We start from the raw sequence: 21,062 nt of genomic DNA on the forward strand, positions 1-21,062 counted from the left end.
GCACTGTGGTCTCCGATCACACACTGATGGAGATTATTGATCCAGCTGATCTGTGATCATCACCAATAGGTTGATTAGTGTTCTGATCTGTCCAATCAGCTGCAGCAGAGTAAACACATCAGCCAATCAGGAGCGAGCACAGAAACCTGAGCCTCAGCATCACAGCTGCTGACCATCATCCTCCAGAGTGAGGATGATGAGCTGAGGGGCAGTCAGTGTTCATGTTATACATCCTCAGGTTACCGTGGTCACAACGCTCCAGTCTACAGGTTACCATGGTAACAGGATCCTCCAGTCCGTCTCCTTTCCTCCAGACGTACATTAGTCAGGACTGGACTGAACCCGTCCATCACACCCTGATCAGCCCGTTTAACAGCAGCCGTCTGACCTTCATTTGATCATGTGAAGAAAACTTTCCTTCACTCTGGAAGTTCAGATGATTCCACAGCCTCGATTGGTCATGTGATCCATGTCACATGATACTAATGGCTGAACAAAACAACCCAACACCTGTGTGAAGGTCTCCATACTTGAACAAACAGCTCCAAATACACCACAAATACACCAACACTTTTATTTTGAAATTACAAACACTTCCTGTTCAGGTATTTACAGCTGAAAAAAATAAAATGTATAAAACAAAACTATCCTCTTCTCTGCGTTCATGCAGTCCATTATTAAACTCCCAGAATACTTAGTGGCAGACAGGTGTGGCAGTGGGCGGAGTCTGCTCATGGTCGCCTGATGATCCGTCACTCAGACGTGTCGCCATCCTTCTGTTTCTTCTTCTTTTTCTTCTTCTTCACACTTTCAACCTACAGGACACGGTTCAGACGGCTCATGTTAGTCCTCCAGAGTCAGAGTTTATACAGAATGCATCATTTCATGCTCTAATTTTACATTTTTATCTACATTTCATATTCCAACTTTATCCCAACTATACATTCCTGTTCCAGAAACTTCTGATCAAACATTCAAAGCGATTCAGTGAGAATCAACCTCGAGCTGTTCACAGGAACGCTCCTGTTGCCGCCAGGTCATGACACAGAACATTTAGTCAAAGGCAGGAAGGGTTCTGTACAGACCAAACATGACAAAGACCCAGACATCTCAAATGGAGGAACACTGGTGGAGCCGCCATTTGTCAGGTCGTCTCCAGTGATCATGTGATCAGAACGTTGTCAGGTGACCAACTGCCTTGTATTCACGAGGACGTTTAAACTTAAGTTTTCAGACAAAATCTTCATTTTAAATTCAGACTAACCTCTGTCTCAGGCTCCGTCCCCCCCAGATCAGGCTCCACCTCGACCCCATCAGACTCCGCCTCCTCCAGTTTCTGCCTCTTTTCTCTCTTTTTCTTCTTCTTCTCTTTCTTGATGTCCTCTGCAGACGGCGTGCTGAGTGTTACCGCCGCTTCCCCGTCGCTGTCTGCCGCCTCCCTCTTCCTCTGCGGAGCAAAGGTGAAAAGGTCAGACTCTGATTGGACCACACCTGGCCTGTCAGGTGATTGGCTGTGTGATAAAGTGAGTTTACCTTTGCTGAAGTGTCACATGACTCCTCTGTCGCCTTGGAAACGCTGACAAAACACAAAATCAGTTTAACAAACAAGTTCAAAGGGAAACATTTAACATTTACACGGACTGAACCTGCGCAGCCGTGTGACATCACCACCCTCAGGTGCAAGCCGATGAGGTCACTGTCCTCAGGTGAGCTCCAGATCTGCAGCAGCAGAGTGAAGCAGCTCAGGCTGAGAGTTCCTGTAGCAGAGCGACTCCCTCAGAGAGCACGACAGCCCAGTGAGGGATAACAGTCTGCAGCCCCCCCCCCCCCCCCCCGGTGAGGCGTACCTGTAGTCCACGTACTGCTTCTTCCAGTCATCTGGCGTGCTGCCGTTTGGCTTTCCGTGTTTGTCAAGGAGTCCTTTCTGGATCATCATCTTCTTCTGACTCGCCTGGTGACACACGTACGCATCACACACCCCCCCGGTGAGGCTGAACATGTGAACACTGAGCATTGTGTAATTGAGCCAATCTGATGCTTTTCATTGATCAATTGATCGATCGGTTCTACCTTTGGTCCAAGGCCCCACTTCCGAGGATACGTGTCTCTTTCCATGATCACCCTCTTGATCTTCGCCACCACGCCGTGGTCACACGTGGAGATGACTGCTGTCGTCATCAGAGCGACAGCTGGGGGGGCAGTGATGTCACATTAGTGATGTCACTCTTTACAATACTCCATATTATTGATCAGAGAAGCCATCAGAAAAGGGTGATAGATAGCTGGTCACCATGGCCGCAAGGCTGCTGACGCTATGCTCATCATCATGTGGCTTCACCTGCGTGCACACACACACATACAATCTCACCTGTGCAGATGGCCTCGCCCTTGGTCGTTATGACGACAATGTCCTGGTTCATCTCGATGCCGTCTTCGTACCTGAGGACACCTGGCAGCATGATCTTGGCCCCGTAACAGATGGCGTTCACCTGGAGACAAACAGTCACTCAGGTGAGTTTCAGTGTGTTAGCAACACTGAGCTACAACAGCATGCAGCCGTTAGCGTGTTTACGTGTCAGCTGGGACAGGTGACACTATTCCTGAAGAACGTGGGAGGATGACTCACAGCGCTGTCCTTCATCACCAGCCGTTTGTGAGACACCAGCAGCTTCTCCAGAGGGAGGATCGCCCGCCTCAGGTACGACTCGTCTTTGTTGTGGTCGAACTGCCACTGAGCGTCCAGGACGTCGTGCATGGTCACCATGTTGTCCTGCACACATAACACACTTGTGATGTAATGATGTCAGTGGCAGTGATGTCAGTGATGTCAGCAGCGCTGAGGTTCCACAGATGATGTCATCTGTGTCTCGGCTGCAGGTTTCTGTCCCAAAGTTTAATTAACGGACCTGCACGGAGCAGCAGGACTGCACTCAACACTTTGGACCTGAGTTCAGAGTGAACAGAAAGTGACGCTGACCTTCTCTCCCAGCACGCCAGACCGGACTCTCCTCAGTTCCTGCATCTGACCGCCAACCCCGAGCATCAGGCCCAGGTGGACGCAGAGAGTCCGGATGTAGGTTCCTGCTTCACAGCTCACCCAGAAGATACCTAAAACAGTCATGTGACCTCTGACATCAGCTTGACGATAGCAGGAGCCAACAGTGATGCCTAATGACGCTGACTGCCATCCTTACCCAGCCTCCTCTCTGGGTCGTATTCGATCAATTTGCTCTCGTAGATCGTTCGGACTCTCAGCTGTCGTTTGACAGCAGCGATCAGCGGTGGTCTCTGGAACAGAGCGCCTGTCAGCGTCTCCAACGCCTGCAGACACAAGAGTCACGAGGGTCACATGACCAACCACACAACCTATTAGAGTGAACGATCTGGGGAAACAACCAATCAGCCTTTTTCAGACCAATTATATTTGTTGATTTATTTAAATTCTATTCCATCAGTTGGACGGCTGTGGCTCAGAGGTGGAGTGGCTCATCAATCTGAAGATTAGCTGTTCGAGCATTGGAGACACTGAACCCCAACCTGCTCCTGAAGCAGCTTCAGTGTGTGAAACAACCTCAGATTCCTCCTGAAGGAATGAATGATGTGTGAAAGGGTGAATGAGGATGTGATGGAAAAAGTGCTTTGGTCAAAATGATTAGAAAGACGCTATAAGAGTAAGGACCATTTAGCTGCAGGCCACCACATTTAACGTTTCCATGGCAACAGAATAAAACATCGAATTTAATAAAATTCAGGTGTCTCCTGAGACACTCGGCTCCAGTCGGGAGTCTTTGCTTCACGCAGGTCATTTTGTTTAAACTGAATTCTTTCACTGTAACAAACAATCAGGAACTGCAAACAGCCCGTCCTGATGATTCTCAGAGAACGTGTTAGTCAGTAAAAACAGATGGTCGGTCAGCTGAGCAGCAGAAAGCGGTCAGACTCACCCGGCCGAGCGTGTGTTCGCTCTCTATCGCATTGTGCAGCCGAACGATCCCCACATACTCTTTACCTGCAACACACACAGAGAGTAGTGAGGGGGGCCGCTGGGTTTTACTGTGCTCACACGCCTGCCAGCCGGGTGGAGACATTCAGTACAAAACTCTACAGTCTCGGAACACTCTGAATCTGGCTGAAGCAAGCGGGAAGTGGTCATTGATGTGTACCGGCGCTCTGCTGGGACTTGACCAATCGTGTGGCTCGATCCACGCAGACAATCAGACAGCCGGTGACCTTCGGATCGAGTGTCCCACTGTGACCCGTCTTCTCCACTCGCAGGATCCTCCTGATCCACGCCACGACCTCATGAGATGACGGATTCGCTGGTTTGTCCAGGTTGATGAAGCCCGACCTGACAGGAAGTACAATTAGCTGTTAGATTAGCATTAGTCTGAACATTACCTGACTTGCCCAAGTGCTAGCATGTTAGCTTAGCATTAGTCTGAACGTTACCTGACATAGTCCTGGATGTTTCTCTTCAGAGGGTTGCTGCCGTTTGGCAGAGGAGTGTAATGAGCCGTTCGGACGTTCAGTTTATCAAAATTCTGCAGGAAACAAAACAGAAACCAAAGTGAATTAACGGATGATTTCTTCTGTCTGGCTGCAGTTTGTTCACTTCCTGTACAAAGACAAAGGCTGTTATTTCAGCAGTGCAACTGTATCTCCATTCTGTTTGTGTACAGTTCATATAAATTTGAATTTTGAGTATCCATTACTCACCAGAAACTCACAGAAATCAGAAAACACAGTAAAGTGCTTCCTATAATTGTTCAAGATCATTTCCATCAACACCTGTATGAACACATTTGTCCCTTTTCCCTTTAAGTCTCAGCATCGTGTGATCAGAACAGGAGGTCGTCTTGGCGACCGTCACGTCGAGTCATACTCTCTGTGCGGATTCGGGTTGTTGTTCGGCAGAACGCCAGGACACCAACCACACCGCAGTAGAGAGGCCGTGCTCCCAGAACAGGAGCAGAGGCAGAGACTGCAACAAGATGGCCGCTCAGAGAATGGATAAACTGGTTCATCACGTCACACGCTGAAGACACCGGGAAACGAAACTCTTTGCAAACACGACATCACTTTAATCAATAAACGTTCAATACAGCTCACCTTCAGTAACAGGTAAACCCAGCTGTGTGTGTGTGTGTCTCACCTTCAGTAACAGTGGCCACTGGGACGTGTCCAGAGATGCCACCTTGGACTCTGGCTGGATGAAGAAGTCTCCACTCTGCTGGATCTCCTGTTAGAGAAGACACGTTGACATGAATTTAATCTGTACAATGATGTGAAACATACATGGAACGGTCATAAACCTCTACTGAAACATCACAAAACCTAATAAATGATGTGTGATGAAGGTGAACACACTCGCCAGCCTCAGATAACGAGGAATCCATTTATTGATCAGTCTATTAGAATCTGATAAACTAGGAGCTCAGAGTTGCTGGTTCACAGGAACCAGGATCGATAAATCAATAACCAACAAACCTCACCAGGTCCTCATTTATTTCATCCGTCACAGTTCAGAATCAACACGCTAAACTGATAATCAGTGACTAAAATGTTGGTTTAAGATGAATGCAGGTCGACTTCTGGGTGAAGGTTAATTCAGACAATCAAAGACTCTCCAGCTGGTCCAGAACGCTGCTGCTTCTGTTCTGACCAGAACTAAGAGAAGAGACCATCTTTCTCCTGTACTGGCTTCCAGTAAAATCTAGAATAGAGTTTAAAATCCTTCTCCTCACCTCCAAAGCTCTTAATGTTCAGGCTCCATCATCTCTTAAAGAGCTCATAGTACCGTACTACCCCACTAGAGCACTGTGCTCCCAGACTGCAGGTCTACTGGTGGTTCCTAAAGTCCTCTAAAGTAGTGATGGAGCCAGAGCTTTCAGCTATCAGGCTCCTCTCCTGTGGAACCTCCTTCCAGTCTGGGTTCGGGGGGCAGACACCCTCTCTACATTTCAGAGTGGACTAAAAACCTTCCTTAGTGATGAAGCCTATAGTTCAGGGCTGGATCAGGTCTTGGACCAGCCCCTAGTTATGCTGCTATAGGCTCAGACTGCCGGGGGACTCCCATGATGCACTGGGCTCCTCTCTCCTCCTCTTCCTCTCCATCCTGATGCTTCATGTCTCTTTAATGTCTGTTACTAACTTGGTATCTTCCCGAAGCCTTTCTGTGCTTCTCTCATCCCTCAGGTTCCTGTGGATCCTGGTCCTGGTTCTCCAGCTGTGGTTCTCTGGTTCCTGTGGATCCTGCTGCTGTGGTTCTCTGAGTCTTGTGGATCCTGATCCTGGTTCTCCAGCTGTGGTTCTCTGTTTCCTGTGGATCCTGGTCCTACTGCTGTGGTTCTCCGGTTCCTGTGGATCCTGGTCCTCCTGCTGTGGTTCTCCGGTTCCTGGTCCTCCTGCTGTGGTTCTCCGGTTCCTGTGGATCCTGGTCCTCCTGCTGTGGTTCTCCGGTTCCTGTGGATCCTGGTCCTCCGGGTCCTGTGGATCCTGGTCCTGGTTCTCTGGGTCCTGGTCCTCCGGGTCCTGGTCCTCCTGCTGTGGTTCTCTGGGTCCTGTGGATCCTGGTCCTGGTTCTCCTGCTGTGGTTCTCCGGTTCCTGTGGATACTGGTCCTGCTGCTGTGGTTCTCCGGTTTCTGTGGATTCTGGTTCTGGTTCTCTGGGTCCTGGTCCTCCGGGTCCTGTGGATCCTGGTCCTGGTTCTCCTGCTGTGGTTCTCTGGTTCCTGTGGATCCTGGTCCTCCTGCTGTGGTTCTCCAGTTCCTGTGGATCCTGGTCCTCCTGCTGCTGTGGTTCTCTGGGTCCTGTGGATCCTGGTCCTGGTTCTCTGGTTCCTGTGGATCCTGGTCCTGGTTCTCAGGTTCCTGTTGATCCTGGTTCTCAGGTTCCTGTTGATCCTGGTCCCCCTGCTGCAGATCGTCAGCCACCGACACTTTTACTGATATTAGTTAATATGTGAATAATAATAACAGGACTGTTATGTTTTTATCTGCTACCAGATTGATCAGCACCGGTCAGACTGATCAGCACCATAGTTAGTTAGGATTACTGGTTGTGCACTCTGAGGTCACTCACCCCGACTTCTTCTTCACTGACTTTCTTCACCTTCTTCTTCTTCTTCACTGCTGAAACAATCACAAGGAAACAGGAGTCAGGATGTTTCTCATAACCAACATAAACCTGATGAATGACTAGTAGCCGCCAGGACTAACTAGTTGGAGGTACTGAAACTACAAAGTAATCTGAAACTGAGAATCCAGTCAAAGTGACGATTGTAACGGTAAAATCTGAAAACATTTGTTGTGTTCAGTCTTTTCAGGACGCCGTGGCTCGTTGAGTCATTCATTACCAACAAGCAGTCAGCTACATGTGAAACAGGGGGTTTAGATTACTGGTTACAGGTCCAGTCAGTTTTCCACAGGTACTGAGACCTGAGTCATTCCTACTCCTGCAGCCCCTGATGACACTAGACAGAAATACTTTGATCCCCAGGGGTTCAATTTGATAGATAGAAATACTGTATTGATCCCAGGGGTTCAGTTTGATAGATAGAAATACTTTATTGATCCCCGGGGGTTCAATTTGATAGATAGAAATACTGTATTGATCCCCGGGGGTTCAGTTTGATAGATAGAAATACTGTATTGATCCCAGGGGTTCAGTTTGATAGATAGAAATACTTTATTGATCCCCGGGGGTTCAGTTTGATAGAAACACTTCCTAAATATTCCAGCAGAAATAAAATCGTTCTCATTGTTATCGTGAGATTATTTTCTGTGCATTTCATGAGTTTGATTAAACTTTCAGCTTCATGGAGGCAGCCCACGTGGCCTCTCCCCCAGCACGTGGTTGTTAGCATCAGGCGGCTAAAGGCTGAGCTAACAGGCCGTCTGGGCTAAAAAACAGCTCCCCAGCAAACCAATCCGCTTGTAATCAATAAAAGCTGCTGGACTGGAGCCCGTAACCTCGTGGCAGTCCGAGTCCGACAGTCCGAGTGGAAACACGGCCCAACAGTGACGGAGGTTTGGGCCTCAGAGCTCCTCAGCGGAGCCTCCGTCCACTCGGAGCCGCCGCACGTGTGCCGCGCAGGGCGCCGTGAGCAGAAAAGCTCCAGCGTGTCTCTGAGGCTGCTGCCTAGTTCAGGAAACACACGCCGAACCAGCACGCAGCTTGTGTGGATTAAAAAAACACCAGGACCACACTACACATAACAATGGGTAACTCTACGGTCTTTAAAAGAACCTTAAAATTACTTATTTCTCAATATAGTTCAGCATCAAACACGGCCACTCGGTGTGATTTCAAAACCAACAGTTAACCGATTGTGACACGGCGCCATAACCTGCTCCTCTAACCCGTTAACTCCTAACTTTAACCCCTTTAACCCACTTCTAACTGACATGTTTGCAGAAAGACGTGCCGCACACTCACCCTCTGCGTCCGCCATCTTCCTCTGAGAGACTGAGCGCGCAGACCGCAGACCCCGTCCTCTTCCTCTTCTTCTTCTTTGGGTATTCATGGAAGTTGGCAAACCAGCTTATAGGTGCATTACTGCCACCTACTGGACTGTTGAATATTAGATAGGCAGAAAAAACACAATCTAAACTCTTTGTATTATTCCTGTTATTCTTAAGTCATTTGATTTTTATCTGTGAAGCACTTTGGTCACCCTTTGGGCTGTTGGAAAGGGCTATATAAATAAATTTTGATTGATTGATTGGAAAGACAAAAGGGAAAATGTGTAGTCTAGTATTTAATCAAACAGATTTCCCAACGTAAACGTCTGTTTTCCATCATTTAGTGCTGATATTAACTCCCATCTTTCTTCTTCATACCTATTGCAGTCTTTTCCCACTTTATTACAACACATACATAAACGGGTCTATTCTATGGAGTGACTGATTCAATCCTCTATGTCTTATTCTTAATCTGGCAACGACTTTCTCTTCCTATCCACCTCCCACCAACACCAACATGTTTCTGATGACTGTAAAAACGTCTTCCTGTGTCACTTTAGTCCCAGTGTTCCTGCCAAGTTTTGTGTACATGATCCCTTATGATAGTTATAACCTCTGCTTTAATTAATGGTATTAGGGTGTCAATTAACTTATGTTTTAGTGATTGTTTGGCCAATGAATCAACTCATTTCCTTCTAAAATAAATTGAATTGAATTGAATTGAATAGAAGAAACCATGTGCATTTCACTCTCAACTGTTTCGAAGTCTTGAAATCGCCTTGAAAACTCACCATGCAGTGCTTCTAGCATGGATGAGTACCTGTGGAGGTGATCAGCTGATGGTGTGGCTTCCTTTAGTGTTGGCATGTGAGTGAGAATGTTGTCCCCCATTTGGCTTGAGAGAAGCTGCAACTTTCTCATGAAAGCCTTCACTGCGCTGTACATTTCATGCACAAAAAGGCCCTTGCATTGCAGTTTGACATTCAGTTCATTCATTTGAGCAGTCACATCTACAGCAAAACCAAAGTCTGCCAGCCAGTCTGCATCTGAAAGCTGAAGGATGCCATTTCCCTTTTTCACACAGAACTCACAGATCTCCTCTCTCAGGTCCCAGAAACCTTTGAGCACTTGTCCCAGGCTGAGCCACCTGACAGCTGTGTGGTAAGTCTAGGTCCCGGTGCATCCACAGCCTAGTCCCCTAAGCTGGACTAAGGGATGTAAATTTATGGGTTTTGTTGTTTGAAGGAGTTCAATTCGTTAGTGGGTTGGTCAAATTGGTCGTGTGTGGTACCCACTTCCTCCCACAATCCAAAGACATGCACATTAGGTTAATTGGTGACTCTAAAATTGCCCGTAGGTGTGAGAGTGACTGTTTGTCTGTCTCTGTGATTGGCTGGTGACCAGTCCAGGGTGTACCCCGCCTCGTGCCCAAAGTCAGCTGGGATTGGCTCCACCTCCCCCGCGACCCATAAACGGTATAGACAATGGATGGCTGGATGGATGGACAAACGGCATCATCAACAAAATTAATAATAAAGATACCATTGTGACTGTGTGTCAGGGCCTCCACCTCTGGCCTGGGCTAGTTGGTCGTTTCCCTCTTCCCCCTCCCCTTTCTCTGCCTGTGTGTGTGTCTCTGTGGCTGTGTGTTACAGGTGCGAGGAGACTAATCACCAGATTGAGCTCACCTGCGGCGGGGAGTGGTCATCCTATCAACCAGCCACGTTTGCACAATAAAAGCCAGTCAGCCCACTACTTAACGCCGGACCGTAGATTTACATGCCGTCAGTCTACACAGCTCTGTACTTCGTGTTTCACTGTTACCTTGAGATTATACTAACCCTTATTTCTAGTGATGGCGAGATGAAGCTTCATGAAGCATTGAAGCTTTCCATCCAACTGTGTCACACATGGGTCGAAGCTTCATGGTGCTTCATTTGCTCTACTGCGCCATCAAGTGGACAAATAAAAGTCCAGCCAGAGTGGTTAAAGTGACACCATGGCTTCACTATGTGAAGCTTCATTCATTCATTCATCTTCTACCGCTTAGTCCCACTGAGGGGTCGTGGGGGGGGGGGGCTGGAGCCTAACCCAGCTGTCATCGGGTGAGAGGCAGGTTCACCCTGGACTGGTCGCCAGCCAATCGCAAGGCATGTGAAGCTTCAATTGTGTTTAAATGATAATGCCAATAATATGCCAACAATAAATACACTTAATATATTGTCTGTTTCAGTTATTCCAAACCAGGGGTACTAGTGAGTCTGAATATTATTCTTGTTAAGTCTTTTGTTCCTGATTTTTAAAGTTTAAATGCCTGTTTAAAGGGAACTTATACAAAGACGCTCCAGTTTTCGTGGTAATATATATAAGAAAGGCAGGTTTATTATTTACTCTGATTTGGTATTTATTTAGCTATATTACTTATCAAAGTAAATAAGATTACTTACTTAAAGATTAAATAAAATGATTTTCATTTATTAATCAGTTGTGTGACTTTCTATTTTTGGAGAACATTAACACATTTGAATGAGGGGGTACTCATGGTATGACAAAAAGGCTAAGGGAGTAGACAAGATAAGAAAGTTTGGGAAACATTGGTCTGTTTATTCTGATGGCAGGGACAGAGGGGGGAGTGGAAATTAATTTGGAAGGTTTGTGATATGTAGTTGTACTGTTTGATAGGGGTTCTTTTCTGGTTTTCTGTAAAGTAATTATTTACTTTCAATTGTAATAATAACTATAGAAAGAAAAGTGAATGTGCTTGTGCAACTTGTTGTTTTGGGACTGTGCTTGTTGTACTAGGAAGGACAACCTGTACAAAAAACAAGGAGGGACAGTTTTATTTGTTTTTATTCAAAAATATCAATTTTTCCACAGTGCTGGGACTCAGGCGGTTTCTTTCTTGGCACAATATTTCTCCCGCCTTTGTACCCCAGCTTCATCTGTCCCTTGTGAAAGGGTATTTTCAAAGAATTTTCACAGCTAGTTTGTACAAATTTGGATATGTCTGCTGTTGTCGTTTCCAATACTCCAGGGGGTCCTGCAGTATTGTGATATTTGGCTCTCCAAGGTACATTTGAACTTCCACTGTTGCATCAACCGTGATGTTTTGGGTTCTTGTCTGCTGGACTGTGGTGTTAAATCGCTGCCACAGTCTGCTACCTAAAACAGAAAAACAGGCTGTAACATGTGACTGCATTCAAATACACAATTACAATGTATCCCTTACATGAACTTGCAGGCTGAGAAGCTTCTGATGTGTGCGGCTGTGAAGAGGATGATGATGATGAAGATGAGGATGATGATGACATGGCATTGGTTCTCATTACTGCAGCACACTCAGTTGTGAGCCTCCTCTCTGCCTCTGCTGCTTTATTAGGGCTGAAGAACCCTATTTTTTTAAATCTGGGTTTGAGGAGTGTTGCCAGTGACATGATGCTCATTTGCTGTAGTATGTTTAGCTTCTCCCTCAACTGGTGTCTGAGTTTTTTGACCATTTCTCTGCTCTCTGGAGTTTGCAGATTACCCAAATCCTCCTCTTCCAGTGCTTGATGCAAAATAGAGAGAAGGAGAATGACTTTTGAGCCCGATACCTGCTTCTCCTCTGACAGTTCCACTGCTGCCTCATGAAAAGGTGACAGCCCTTTCAGACAATCTGGTATATTCTTCAGACGTTAGTGGAACCAGGTTGTTAGGTTCGTATATTGGCAGCTCAAGAACTCAACGGAGGTTTTCAGTCTGGTCTCACAAGCAGTTTATTCTGGTCACAGGTCACAGGTAAAGTACTCGCAGCGCTGGGCTCATGACCGGACCCCGAGGGGCTGACCGGACCCCGAGGGGCTAACCCTAACCCTAACCCTAACCCTAACCCTCTCGTGTGTATGTCCCTCTGGTGTGTCCTGTCCTGTTTCTGTCCCGTCTCTGTCCCATCTCTAAACATCTCATGTTTAAATGCTTGTTGGATATCATAAAGTACGTAACCATTTCTGATTAACTGTTTAGGTTCGTGCGTCACAGATAGCATGTTCCTGTAGTGATGTTATGGTAATCTAACAGTTGGATGTTGGTTGCAAGGCGTGTATCTATAATCTAACTTCAGAATATGTTTTGCACAACAAAAGCACTACAATCAAGGTCTGTCTGGTACATTCTGTCTGTCTGCTTCACAAAACAATACAGGAGAAGCCACGTCTGTGGAGGTCAGATTGACATATTCTGTTCACTCTCATGAGGAGAGAGTAACTTTATTTGAGAAGGCCTGAAACATTCTATGGTCATATTAAATTCTAATTCAACAATTCCCCTTTTGACATGATTTTATCATGTCAATCCAATAAGAAGTAGGAATGTTGTGTGTATTGTACTGTATTCTTCAGCAGCGAGTCGTCTAGCAGGGCCCCAATCTGCAAACAACTAACCACATCAGAAAGCAGCACAATTACATGGGAGACTTGTCGGCGTCCCTTTTTGGTATACCTTTACTACAACAATATACAATATGTAGGAAAGGCAGTGCAGATTAATGTGACCTATATGTGGGCAAATATGTGTAAGCTGGTCTTCAATTGCAGTTAATAGCAGCAAGCAGTCTTCCTTGCACAGTGCATGTGGAAATTTCTAAACAAAGTGATTGAACCATGTATCTAGGCAGCAAGCAAAACCTTTCTTCCAGGAGAAAACATCTTTGTACCAGGAACAGAACCTCTTTCCCGGAGTGTATAACCCTCACACCTCAACTGGTAACAACTCTATGAAAAGCACAATAAGCAACAACATCTATAAGTATCACGCCTCTAAGTGTGTGGATAGCTATATATGGGTATGTATTAAACGTTAGCAGTTTATGGTGTGTGCAGCCAAGGGCGGGATCCTCTTCATCCTGAGAGAGAAATCTGTGGAAGAACTTCATTAGAATAGTGGAGTAATTAATAAAGAGGTGGTGGAAATTTATCATTGATGGAAGCTGTAATACATTTTAGACAGAGGTGCCTGATGCAAGGAGTACAGCAACAACCACAGAGTTACTGAAAGAGTTATTGTAACCACTAGATTAGACTAGATAAAGATAGAGCTAATCAGTGTTTTTCATGTGCCAAATGTTTTATCAAAATAAAGTACAAACACCACCTCTTTCTGCTAAAAGAAAATCCAGGGTCGTTTTTGTAGTATATCAGAGTGGACTTAGTTAATCATGTCCACATTTTTGTTTATAGTGACCCACCAGTAGAGAAATTATTCAAAACCAGCGGCTAACATGTCGGCTAATTTATATTCATCAGGCACACCTCTGAGAATGTCAATTGCATCTATGTGGGTGTGTGAGTTATAGTAAAGGTTAAATGTACTTCTCTGGGTGTGATAGTGGTGGTGGGAGGTCGTCCCCAGGATCAGGGTCAGTAGTAGAGTCTTAGGTCAGGTGTAGAGGTTCTTAAGTCAGTGTGAACCTCAGTCAACGTCCTGTCTTTTTAGGCCTTGTGTCAGGGAACAGTGAGTCTCATGGATCCAGTCATTCAGTTTGTCTGTCAGTCCTCTCTTTAGTGTGAGGCAGCCTTTGCTACCATGTGGGGTCCCTTCCAAGGGGGTGGGAACCAACTGAGCTTGTTGACCTCTCTTAAGGTCCAGTCCTTTATCTCTCCATGCTTGTTTTTATAGTTTATTCATTCGCTTTAACATAGTGAAATATTGTATGCGTATCTGTACAGAATCAGTGAATGGCACAGTGCCCCGTGCCCAAGTGTGGACCTAATCAAGAAGCTTCCACACAGACTCTTACCAGTCTTAGTGCTTGATCGGTAGGGTTTCCCCCAGTCTCACCACTCGTTTTAATTCACAGTAATTCTGAAACGCCCAAACCAAATTGTCCCCTTAGTAATCCATTGCCCCGACAGAGTTGCTTGTTGACCTGGATCAGGTGTTGGGATCCCCAATCAGTAGTGACTGATCAATGCCAAACACCTCATTCAGTTAAAACATCATCCAAGCAGGGGGGTTCAGCAACAGAGAAGAGAGTTACTCTGTAGTTCTTTAATGTTCTGCACACACAATTCCCTCTGTGACTTGTCATCAGGGGTTATGTGGATCATTTGTTTGTAGGGGTTGTACCCTACTGTTGTCCTTGCTGCCATATCTGACAGCTTCGTGTTCACAGAGTCGGTGAATGGCTTAATGCCCGAGTGAGGACCCAAACAAGAAGCTTCTACACAGATTCTATTAGTCTGTGCGCTTGTTTGCTGGGGGTTCTCCCAGTCTTATCACTCGTTTTAATTCACAGTGACTCTGAGACATCTTAGTTTATGTGTCCCGTTATTCAGTTACAATATCATCCAGGCAGGAAACTGCCCACATTGTCATGGAAAATAACAAACTTGTCCCTGTGTCCTTGTTTGTTTATTATTTTCATTTTATTTACTTATTTGTTTATTTTTATTTTTAAATTTTTAAATTTTATTTTATTTTTTTTTTTAAATTCCTCACTCTCATCAGTGGCATCACTCTCATCAGTGGCATCGCTCATCAGCGGCATCGCTCATCAGCGGCATCGCCCTTGCGGCATCGGTAGCTACCCGGAAAATATATACACTTATATACAGTGAGAGAAAAGCAAAATGTCCTGCTCTAAAATTTTGGGAGACAACTCTCAATGGTTATTTACCCAGTGAGTTCTATGTCCCTTATCAGGTCAGATTAGCTGTGCTTGGACACTTATTCTCTTTTCCCTCACATGAGACTATGTGATTTTGCACTTTACTTGTGACCAAACAACATTTCAATGCAATTCTGCTGTACTCAGCTTTATTAACACTTTAGTGGTTGGAGGAACAACATTATTCAGACAACTTTGATTTAAATATAGCCAATATGCAGAAATTCTATCTCAAAAGGTTTTCTGCTTACCATTATCTCAGGCGCGCCTTGTAGTTGTCTGAAAAAGTTTTCTCTCCAATCCCTCCGGGGGTCCTCAACAGGCCACCATCTCAGAGTCTGCCAATCCGGGTCACGGCACCAATTGTTAGGTTCTTATATTGGCAGCTCAAGAACTCAACGGAGGTTTTCAGTCTGGTCTCACAAGCAGTTTATTCTGGTCACAGGTCACAGGTAAAGTACTCGCAGTGCTAGGCTCATGACCAGACCCCGAGGGGCTGATCAGAGGAGCCCCCTCTGGTGTGTGTGTCCCTCTGGTGTGTCCTGTCCTGTTTATGTCCCGTCTCTGTCCCGTCTGTAAACATCTCATGTTTAAATGCTTGTTGGATATCATAAAGTACGTAACCATTTCTGGTTAACTGTTTAGGTTCGTGCGTCACAGATAGCACGTTCCTGTAGTGATGTTATGGTAATCTAACAGTTGGATGTTGGTTGCAAGGCGTGTATCTATAATCTAACCTCAGAATATGTTTTGCACAACAAAAGCACTACAATCAAGGTCTGTCTGGTACATTCTGTCTGTCTGCTTCACAAAACAATACAGGAGAAGCCACGTCTGTGGAGGTCAGATTGACATATTCTGTTCACTCTCATGAGGAGAGAGTAACTTTATTTGAGAAGGCCTGAAACATTCTATGGTCATATTAAATTCTAATTCAACAAGGTCTGTGCGCAGGCCTGCCAGAGCTGCTCCTACAGGCTCTCTTAGGTCGTATAGGCGCTGGAGCATATGATATGTACTGTTCCAGCATGTCTCCACCTCTTGAATTAATTTAAGTTGTGCCTGGCCCATCTGTATTTGCATCTGCCTCTCCTTAAACAAGTAAACAAAAAATACATTAATTCAAATGTCACCACAGCAGCAATTTGAACAAAACAATGCAACTTAGAATATTACTATAAAAAAAACAATACTTACCTTTGCAGTGGTGCTACTCTTGAAGTAGCCCACTATTTTTCTTGACTTTGCTTGAATTTCTGACAACACAGGGTTTAGGTCCAGAGCCTTTTTGACAATTAAATTTAGAGCATGTGCCACACAATCCGTGACGCAAATGCAACTGCTTGGCACAAGCTCCCATATTTGCAGCACCATCAGTCACTAAGCAAGTGACTTTGTTCGTTATTCCCCATTCTGCCATGAGTGCTGATTTTACATTAGCCATATTTACAGCAGTATGTGCTTGGGGGAAATGCAGCACCCCTAAAACAACTGACTGCAAAGCAGTACTATCATCAATGAAATGACATGTCACTGCCAAATATGCATCAGTGTTTATAGAGGTCCACATATCAGAGGTCAAGCTCACAGCAGTTGCCTGAGAAACCTAACCCTAACCCTAACCCGAGTTATGTTGAAAAGTTGCATTGACTATAGTGAGTGAAAATATGACAAAGTGTTTTTTGTCCCTAGGTGTTTCCAGGAAGTGCCTAGGGGTGCATTTGAGGCCATTTGGAGTGGATTGGAGGGTTATCTGGGGGGTGTTTTGGAGGGTGTTTTGGAGTTGATTGGAGGGTTGTCTGGGGGGTGTTTTGGAGTTGATTGGAGGGTCATCTGGGGGGTGTTTTTTGCTAGGGTTAGGGCTGCACTAAAGGAGAGTGGTTAAGGTAAGGGTTTTGTAGAGGGAGAGCTTAGGGTTAGGGTTAGGGTTAGGGTTGGGTTAGGGTTGGGGTTCTGAGTTCCAAAAATAGGGTGAGTTGCGTGGGCCTATTGATCCACTGGATGGTGTAATGGAGAGGGCAGTGGCTGCTGACACCAGGGACCCGGGTTCAATCCCCAGGCAGAGCACAGTAAGGGAGAGAAGAGGAGCGGCCTACTGGGTAATTTTTTAACAAAAATGCAGGATTTTGTGCTGCCTTGGTGGTATTTAGTACCATGTAAATGTAGGTTCAGGGTTGGGGCAACCAATCCAGGAATAGATGAATCTGTTTGAACCTTTCATTCAAAAATCATTAAGGCCTCCTGGAGTGGTGGTCCCAAGTCTGTGGATCCAAATCCTTTCCGCTCTCCTTCTCTGTCCCGTGGTCCAGTGGTTATTACTTTCTAGACCAGAAACTATGAGGTGGTTGGGGGGGTGTAATTGAAAATGTGTGATTAAAGGGGTGCCAAGTCGACCTAGCCTGATGTTGCGGAGATGTTGTGATAGACGGGTATGTATGGAGTGCCGTGTTTCGCCTATGTAGTGTTTATTGCAGAGTGTACAGGTGATGATGTAGATGACGTTGGTGGAGGTGATGGATAATGAGCCTAGGGTTGGATGCTCTTTCTTGGTGTGTGGATTGTGGATGAATTTTCTGGTTTTATAGTGATGGTTGTATGTGAGTGTGGATGTGGGTTTGTGGTCGGAAAATAGTGATCTGGTGAGTAGTGACTGGAGGTTTTTGTTCTTCCTGTAGGCCGAGATGGTTTTATGGTTCTGAAAGGCCGGATGTTGGGATTGTAAGAGAGAGAAGTGTTGTTTGATTGTTTGATGGAACGCTATGGTTTGGTGTGAATATGTGGAGATGAAGGGTATGAGGTGTGATGGCGAGGAGGAGGCGGGGTGTGTATTGTGTGTGTGTGTTTGGGTTGAGCCGTCTCCAGAGTCCGGGGGAAGGGGGGGAGGACAGTAGGGGTCTAAACCCTGAGTAGGGTAGAGAGAAGGTGGATGGGGGTTGGGATGTAGAACCTTATTCGGGTAGGGGGAAGGGTTTTGGTTAGGGTCAGGCATGAGGGAGGAAAAGGGTGTGGGGGGAGGTGAAAGGTTAAGGTTAGGGAAGGGAGGGAGAGGGTTAAGATTAGGGTTAGGGTTAGGGTTAGGGGTTAGGGGTTAGGGTTAGGGTTAGGTAAGGGGGGTAATAACCACGAGGGTTAGGGTTAGGGTTAGGGTTAGGGTTAGGGTTAGGGTTAGAGGGTTAGGTGAAGGGGATTGAACCGCCTCCCTAAGGAGACGGAGGTGCACGGTCCTTCAACACGGCAAGCCTGCTGGGACGTCCTTTTTGACTTTAATTTTCCTTTTTTAGGCTTATTTCTCATTGTTTTTGTTTTCTTATTGTCCTATTCTTAGGTTCTTTTGGTCTTTTAATTTGAAATTTGAAATTTTTTAAGTCCAATTAGTTAGGCTTCTTTTTCTTTAATTAGTTAGGCTATTTTTTATCCCATTTTGGGCTTTGTTATCCATTATTTAGGTTTTTAATTGTTTTTATAAATTATTTATTAAGTTATTAATACTTCTATTAAATTAAATTCAAATCAAATCAAATTTAAATTAAAACAACTCCCCAAATAAACCCTGTGCCTCTTGCGCGACGTTTCGGGTTCTTTTACCCTTCTTCAGGCTAGGCACATCTTAAAAAACCCATGAATTTAGCTCTGAGATGTTTCCACCTCAGAGATCCCCGGCCGAATGAACAACTAAAGCTGCTTCCCTATTTATAGGTTCCGCCTATTTTGGCTTTTTAGAAACTCTTTTTAGTTTATCCAATTTGGCTTTTAGTTGTTTTAACCCTATAAATGCTGCTTGTTTTTAACTATGAACTATTTTAGCCTATTTTTACTCTGTTTTTAAATATTTTAAGCCTATTAATTAATTTATTAATTAAATTTTAAATGTTAATTTAATTTTTAAATTTTTAACTTAAGTAAATTAATTAATTAATTAAATTATATGGTTAGGGTTAGGGAAACTTAGAGGGTAAGGGTTTAAGATTAAGGGAAGGAACTTAGGGTTAGGGTTAGAAATAAAATTAAGTGGTTAGGGTTAGGGCTAGGGTCTGGGTTAGGGTTAGGTTTAGGGAAAAGGGGAATGGGCTAGGGGTAGGACTGGTTAGGGTTAGGAAAGGGTGGGGTTAGGCATAATTAAACCGTAAAACCCAAATTAAGTCAAAAAATATTAATAAGTACCCAAATTAGGTCCAATTAGAATTGAAAATTTAGAGTATCCAATTATCATTCATAAGTGGGCTCCCTATTGGAACCCCATTCCAACCCACTGACGCTTTTAAACTTAGGAAGGAAATCAAATAAAAATGACCATGCCTGGTTTCAATCCGTTCCATTTTAGGTTTCCCCCCCCGGATTAGATTCTTTGCATCCTTTTTTGGCTCTCATGGCTCACGGACGACTTAATTTCTATAAACCGGCTTTGTACTGGGACTGACTTGGCTCCGTCGATTTTTCCTGAACTTAACCTCCCCTTGTTCAAATTCATCCTTCCAAACCTATCCTTCCTTCTTCTAATCTTTGTCTTTTCTGTGATCCTTTTGTCTTCTTTTCTGTGATCCATTTGTCTTCTTTTCTTATTCAAGTCTTCTTACTTTTGTTAGTACCCTTTTGGTCTTCTTTATTTCTTTCTGTGATCCTTTTGTCTTCTTTTCTGTGATCAATTTGTCTTCTTTTCTTACTTCAGTTTTCTTACTTTTGTTAGTACCCTCTTGGTCTTCTTTTCTTACTTAATTTTGAGAGTGTCCCAGCAGGCTTGGTAGTCCGTGTGAGGCACTGGCCGGTTAGGTGAAGGGGATTGAACCGCCTCCCTAAGGAGACGGAGGTGCACGGTCCTTCAACACGGCAAGCCTGCTGGGACGTCCTTTTTGACTTTAATTTTCCTTTTTTAGGCTTATTTCTCATTGTTTTTGTTTTCTTATTGTCCTATTCTTAGGTTCTTTTGGTCTTTTAATTTGAAATTTGAAATTTTTTAAGTCCAATTAGTTAGGCTTCTTTTTCTTTAATTAGTTAGGCTATTTTTTATCCCATTTTGGGCTTTGTTATCCATTATTTAGGTTTTTAATTGTTTTTATAAATTATTTATTAAGTTATTAATACTTCTATTAAATTAAATTCAAATCAAATCAAATTTAAATTAAAACAACTCCCCAAATAAACCCTGTGCCTCTTGCGCGACGTTTCGGGTTCTTTTACCCTTCTTCAGGCTAGGCACATCTTAAAAAACCCATGAATTTAGCTCTGAGATGTTTCCACCTCAGAGATCCCCGGCCGAATGAACAACTAAAGCTGCTTCCCTATTTATAGGTTCCGCCTATTTTGGCTTTTTAGAAACTCTTTTTAGTTTATCCAATTTGGCTTTTAGTTGTTTTAACCCTATAAATGCTGCTTGTTTTTAACTATGAACTATTTTAGCCTATTTTTACTCTGTTTTTAAATATTTTAAGCCTATTAATTAATTTATTAATTAAATTTTAAATGTTAATTTAATTTTTAAATTTTTAACTTAAGTAAATTAATTAATTAATTAAATTATATGGTTAGGGTTAGGGAAACTTAGAGGGTAAGGGTTTAAGATTAAGGGAAGGAACTTAGGGTTAGGGTTAGAAATAAAATTAAGTGGTTAGGGTTAGGGCTAGGGTCTGGGTTAGGGTTAGGTTTAGGGAAAAGGGGAATGGGCTAGGGGTAGGACTGGTTAGGGTTAGGAAAGGGTGGGGTTAGGCATAATTAAACCGTAAAACCCAAATTAAGTCAAAAAATATTAATAAGTACCCAAATTAGGTCCAATTAGAATTGAAAATTTAGAGTATCCAATTATCATTCATAAGTGGGCTCCCTATTGGAACCCCATTCCAACCCACTGACGCTTTTAAACTTAGGAAGGAAATCAAATAAAAATGACCATGCCTGGTTTCAATCCGTTCCATTTTAGGTTTCCCCCCCCGAATTAGATTCTTTGCATCCTTTTTTGGCTCTC

General features: G+C 44.3%; 1 protein-coding gene and 1 non-coding gene across 4 annotated transcripts; both read right to left on the minus strand.

Moving 5' to 3' along the window:
- Positions 1-560: 560 nt before the first annotated feature.
- Positions 561-8,489, minus strand: dkc1 (dyskeratosis congenita 1, dyskerin). 3 transcript variants are annotated; one of them, XM_070842596.1, is made up of 15 exons: positions 8,438-8,489; positions 7,082-7,131; positions 5,153-5,239; positions 4,450-4,541; positions 4,164-4,348; positions 3,945-4,009; positions 3,195-3,321; positions 2,978-3,108; positions 2,627-2,770; positions 2,369-2,489; positions 2,071-2,189; positions 1,848-1,951; positions 1,534-1,576; positions 1,265-1,447; positions 561-815 (listed from the first exon to the last, which is right to left on the minus strand). In XM_070842596.1, exons 1-15 carry the CDS (start codon positions 8,451-8,453, stop codon positions 753-755), a joined length of 1,530 nt encoding a protein of 509 aa, XP_070698697.1. In that variant the 5' UTR covers positions 8,454-8,489; the 3' UTR covers positions 561-752. The 3 variants fall into 3 exon arrangements, with proteins under 3 accessions (XP_070698697.1, XP_070698696.1, XP_070698698.1); XM_070842595.1 differs by having other exon boundaries at positions 1,534-1,579; XM_070842597.1 differs by having other exon boundaries at positions 1,534-1,579; positions 7,082-7,128; positions 8,438-8,466.
- LOC139212522 (small nucleolar RNA SNORD83) lies at positions 2,257-2,333 on the minus strand. Its single transcript, XR_011585339.1, has one exon. It is a non-coding gene; the product is annotated as a small nucleolar RNA SNORD83 (small nucleolar RNA).
- Positions 8,490-21,062: the final 12,573 nt, after the last annotated feature.

The sequence above is a fragment of the Pempheris klunzingeri genome, chromosome 13, assembly GCF_042242105.1.
Source record: "Pempheris klunzingeri isolate RE-2024b chromosome 13, fPemKlu1.hap1, whole genome shotgun sequence".
In the NCBI taxonomy this organism is placed as follows: Eukaryota; Metazoa; Chordata; class Actinopteri; order Acropomatiformes; family Pempheridae; genus Pempheris; species Pempheris klunzingeri.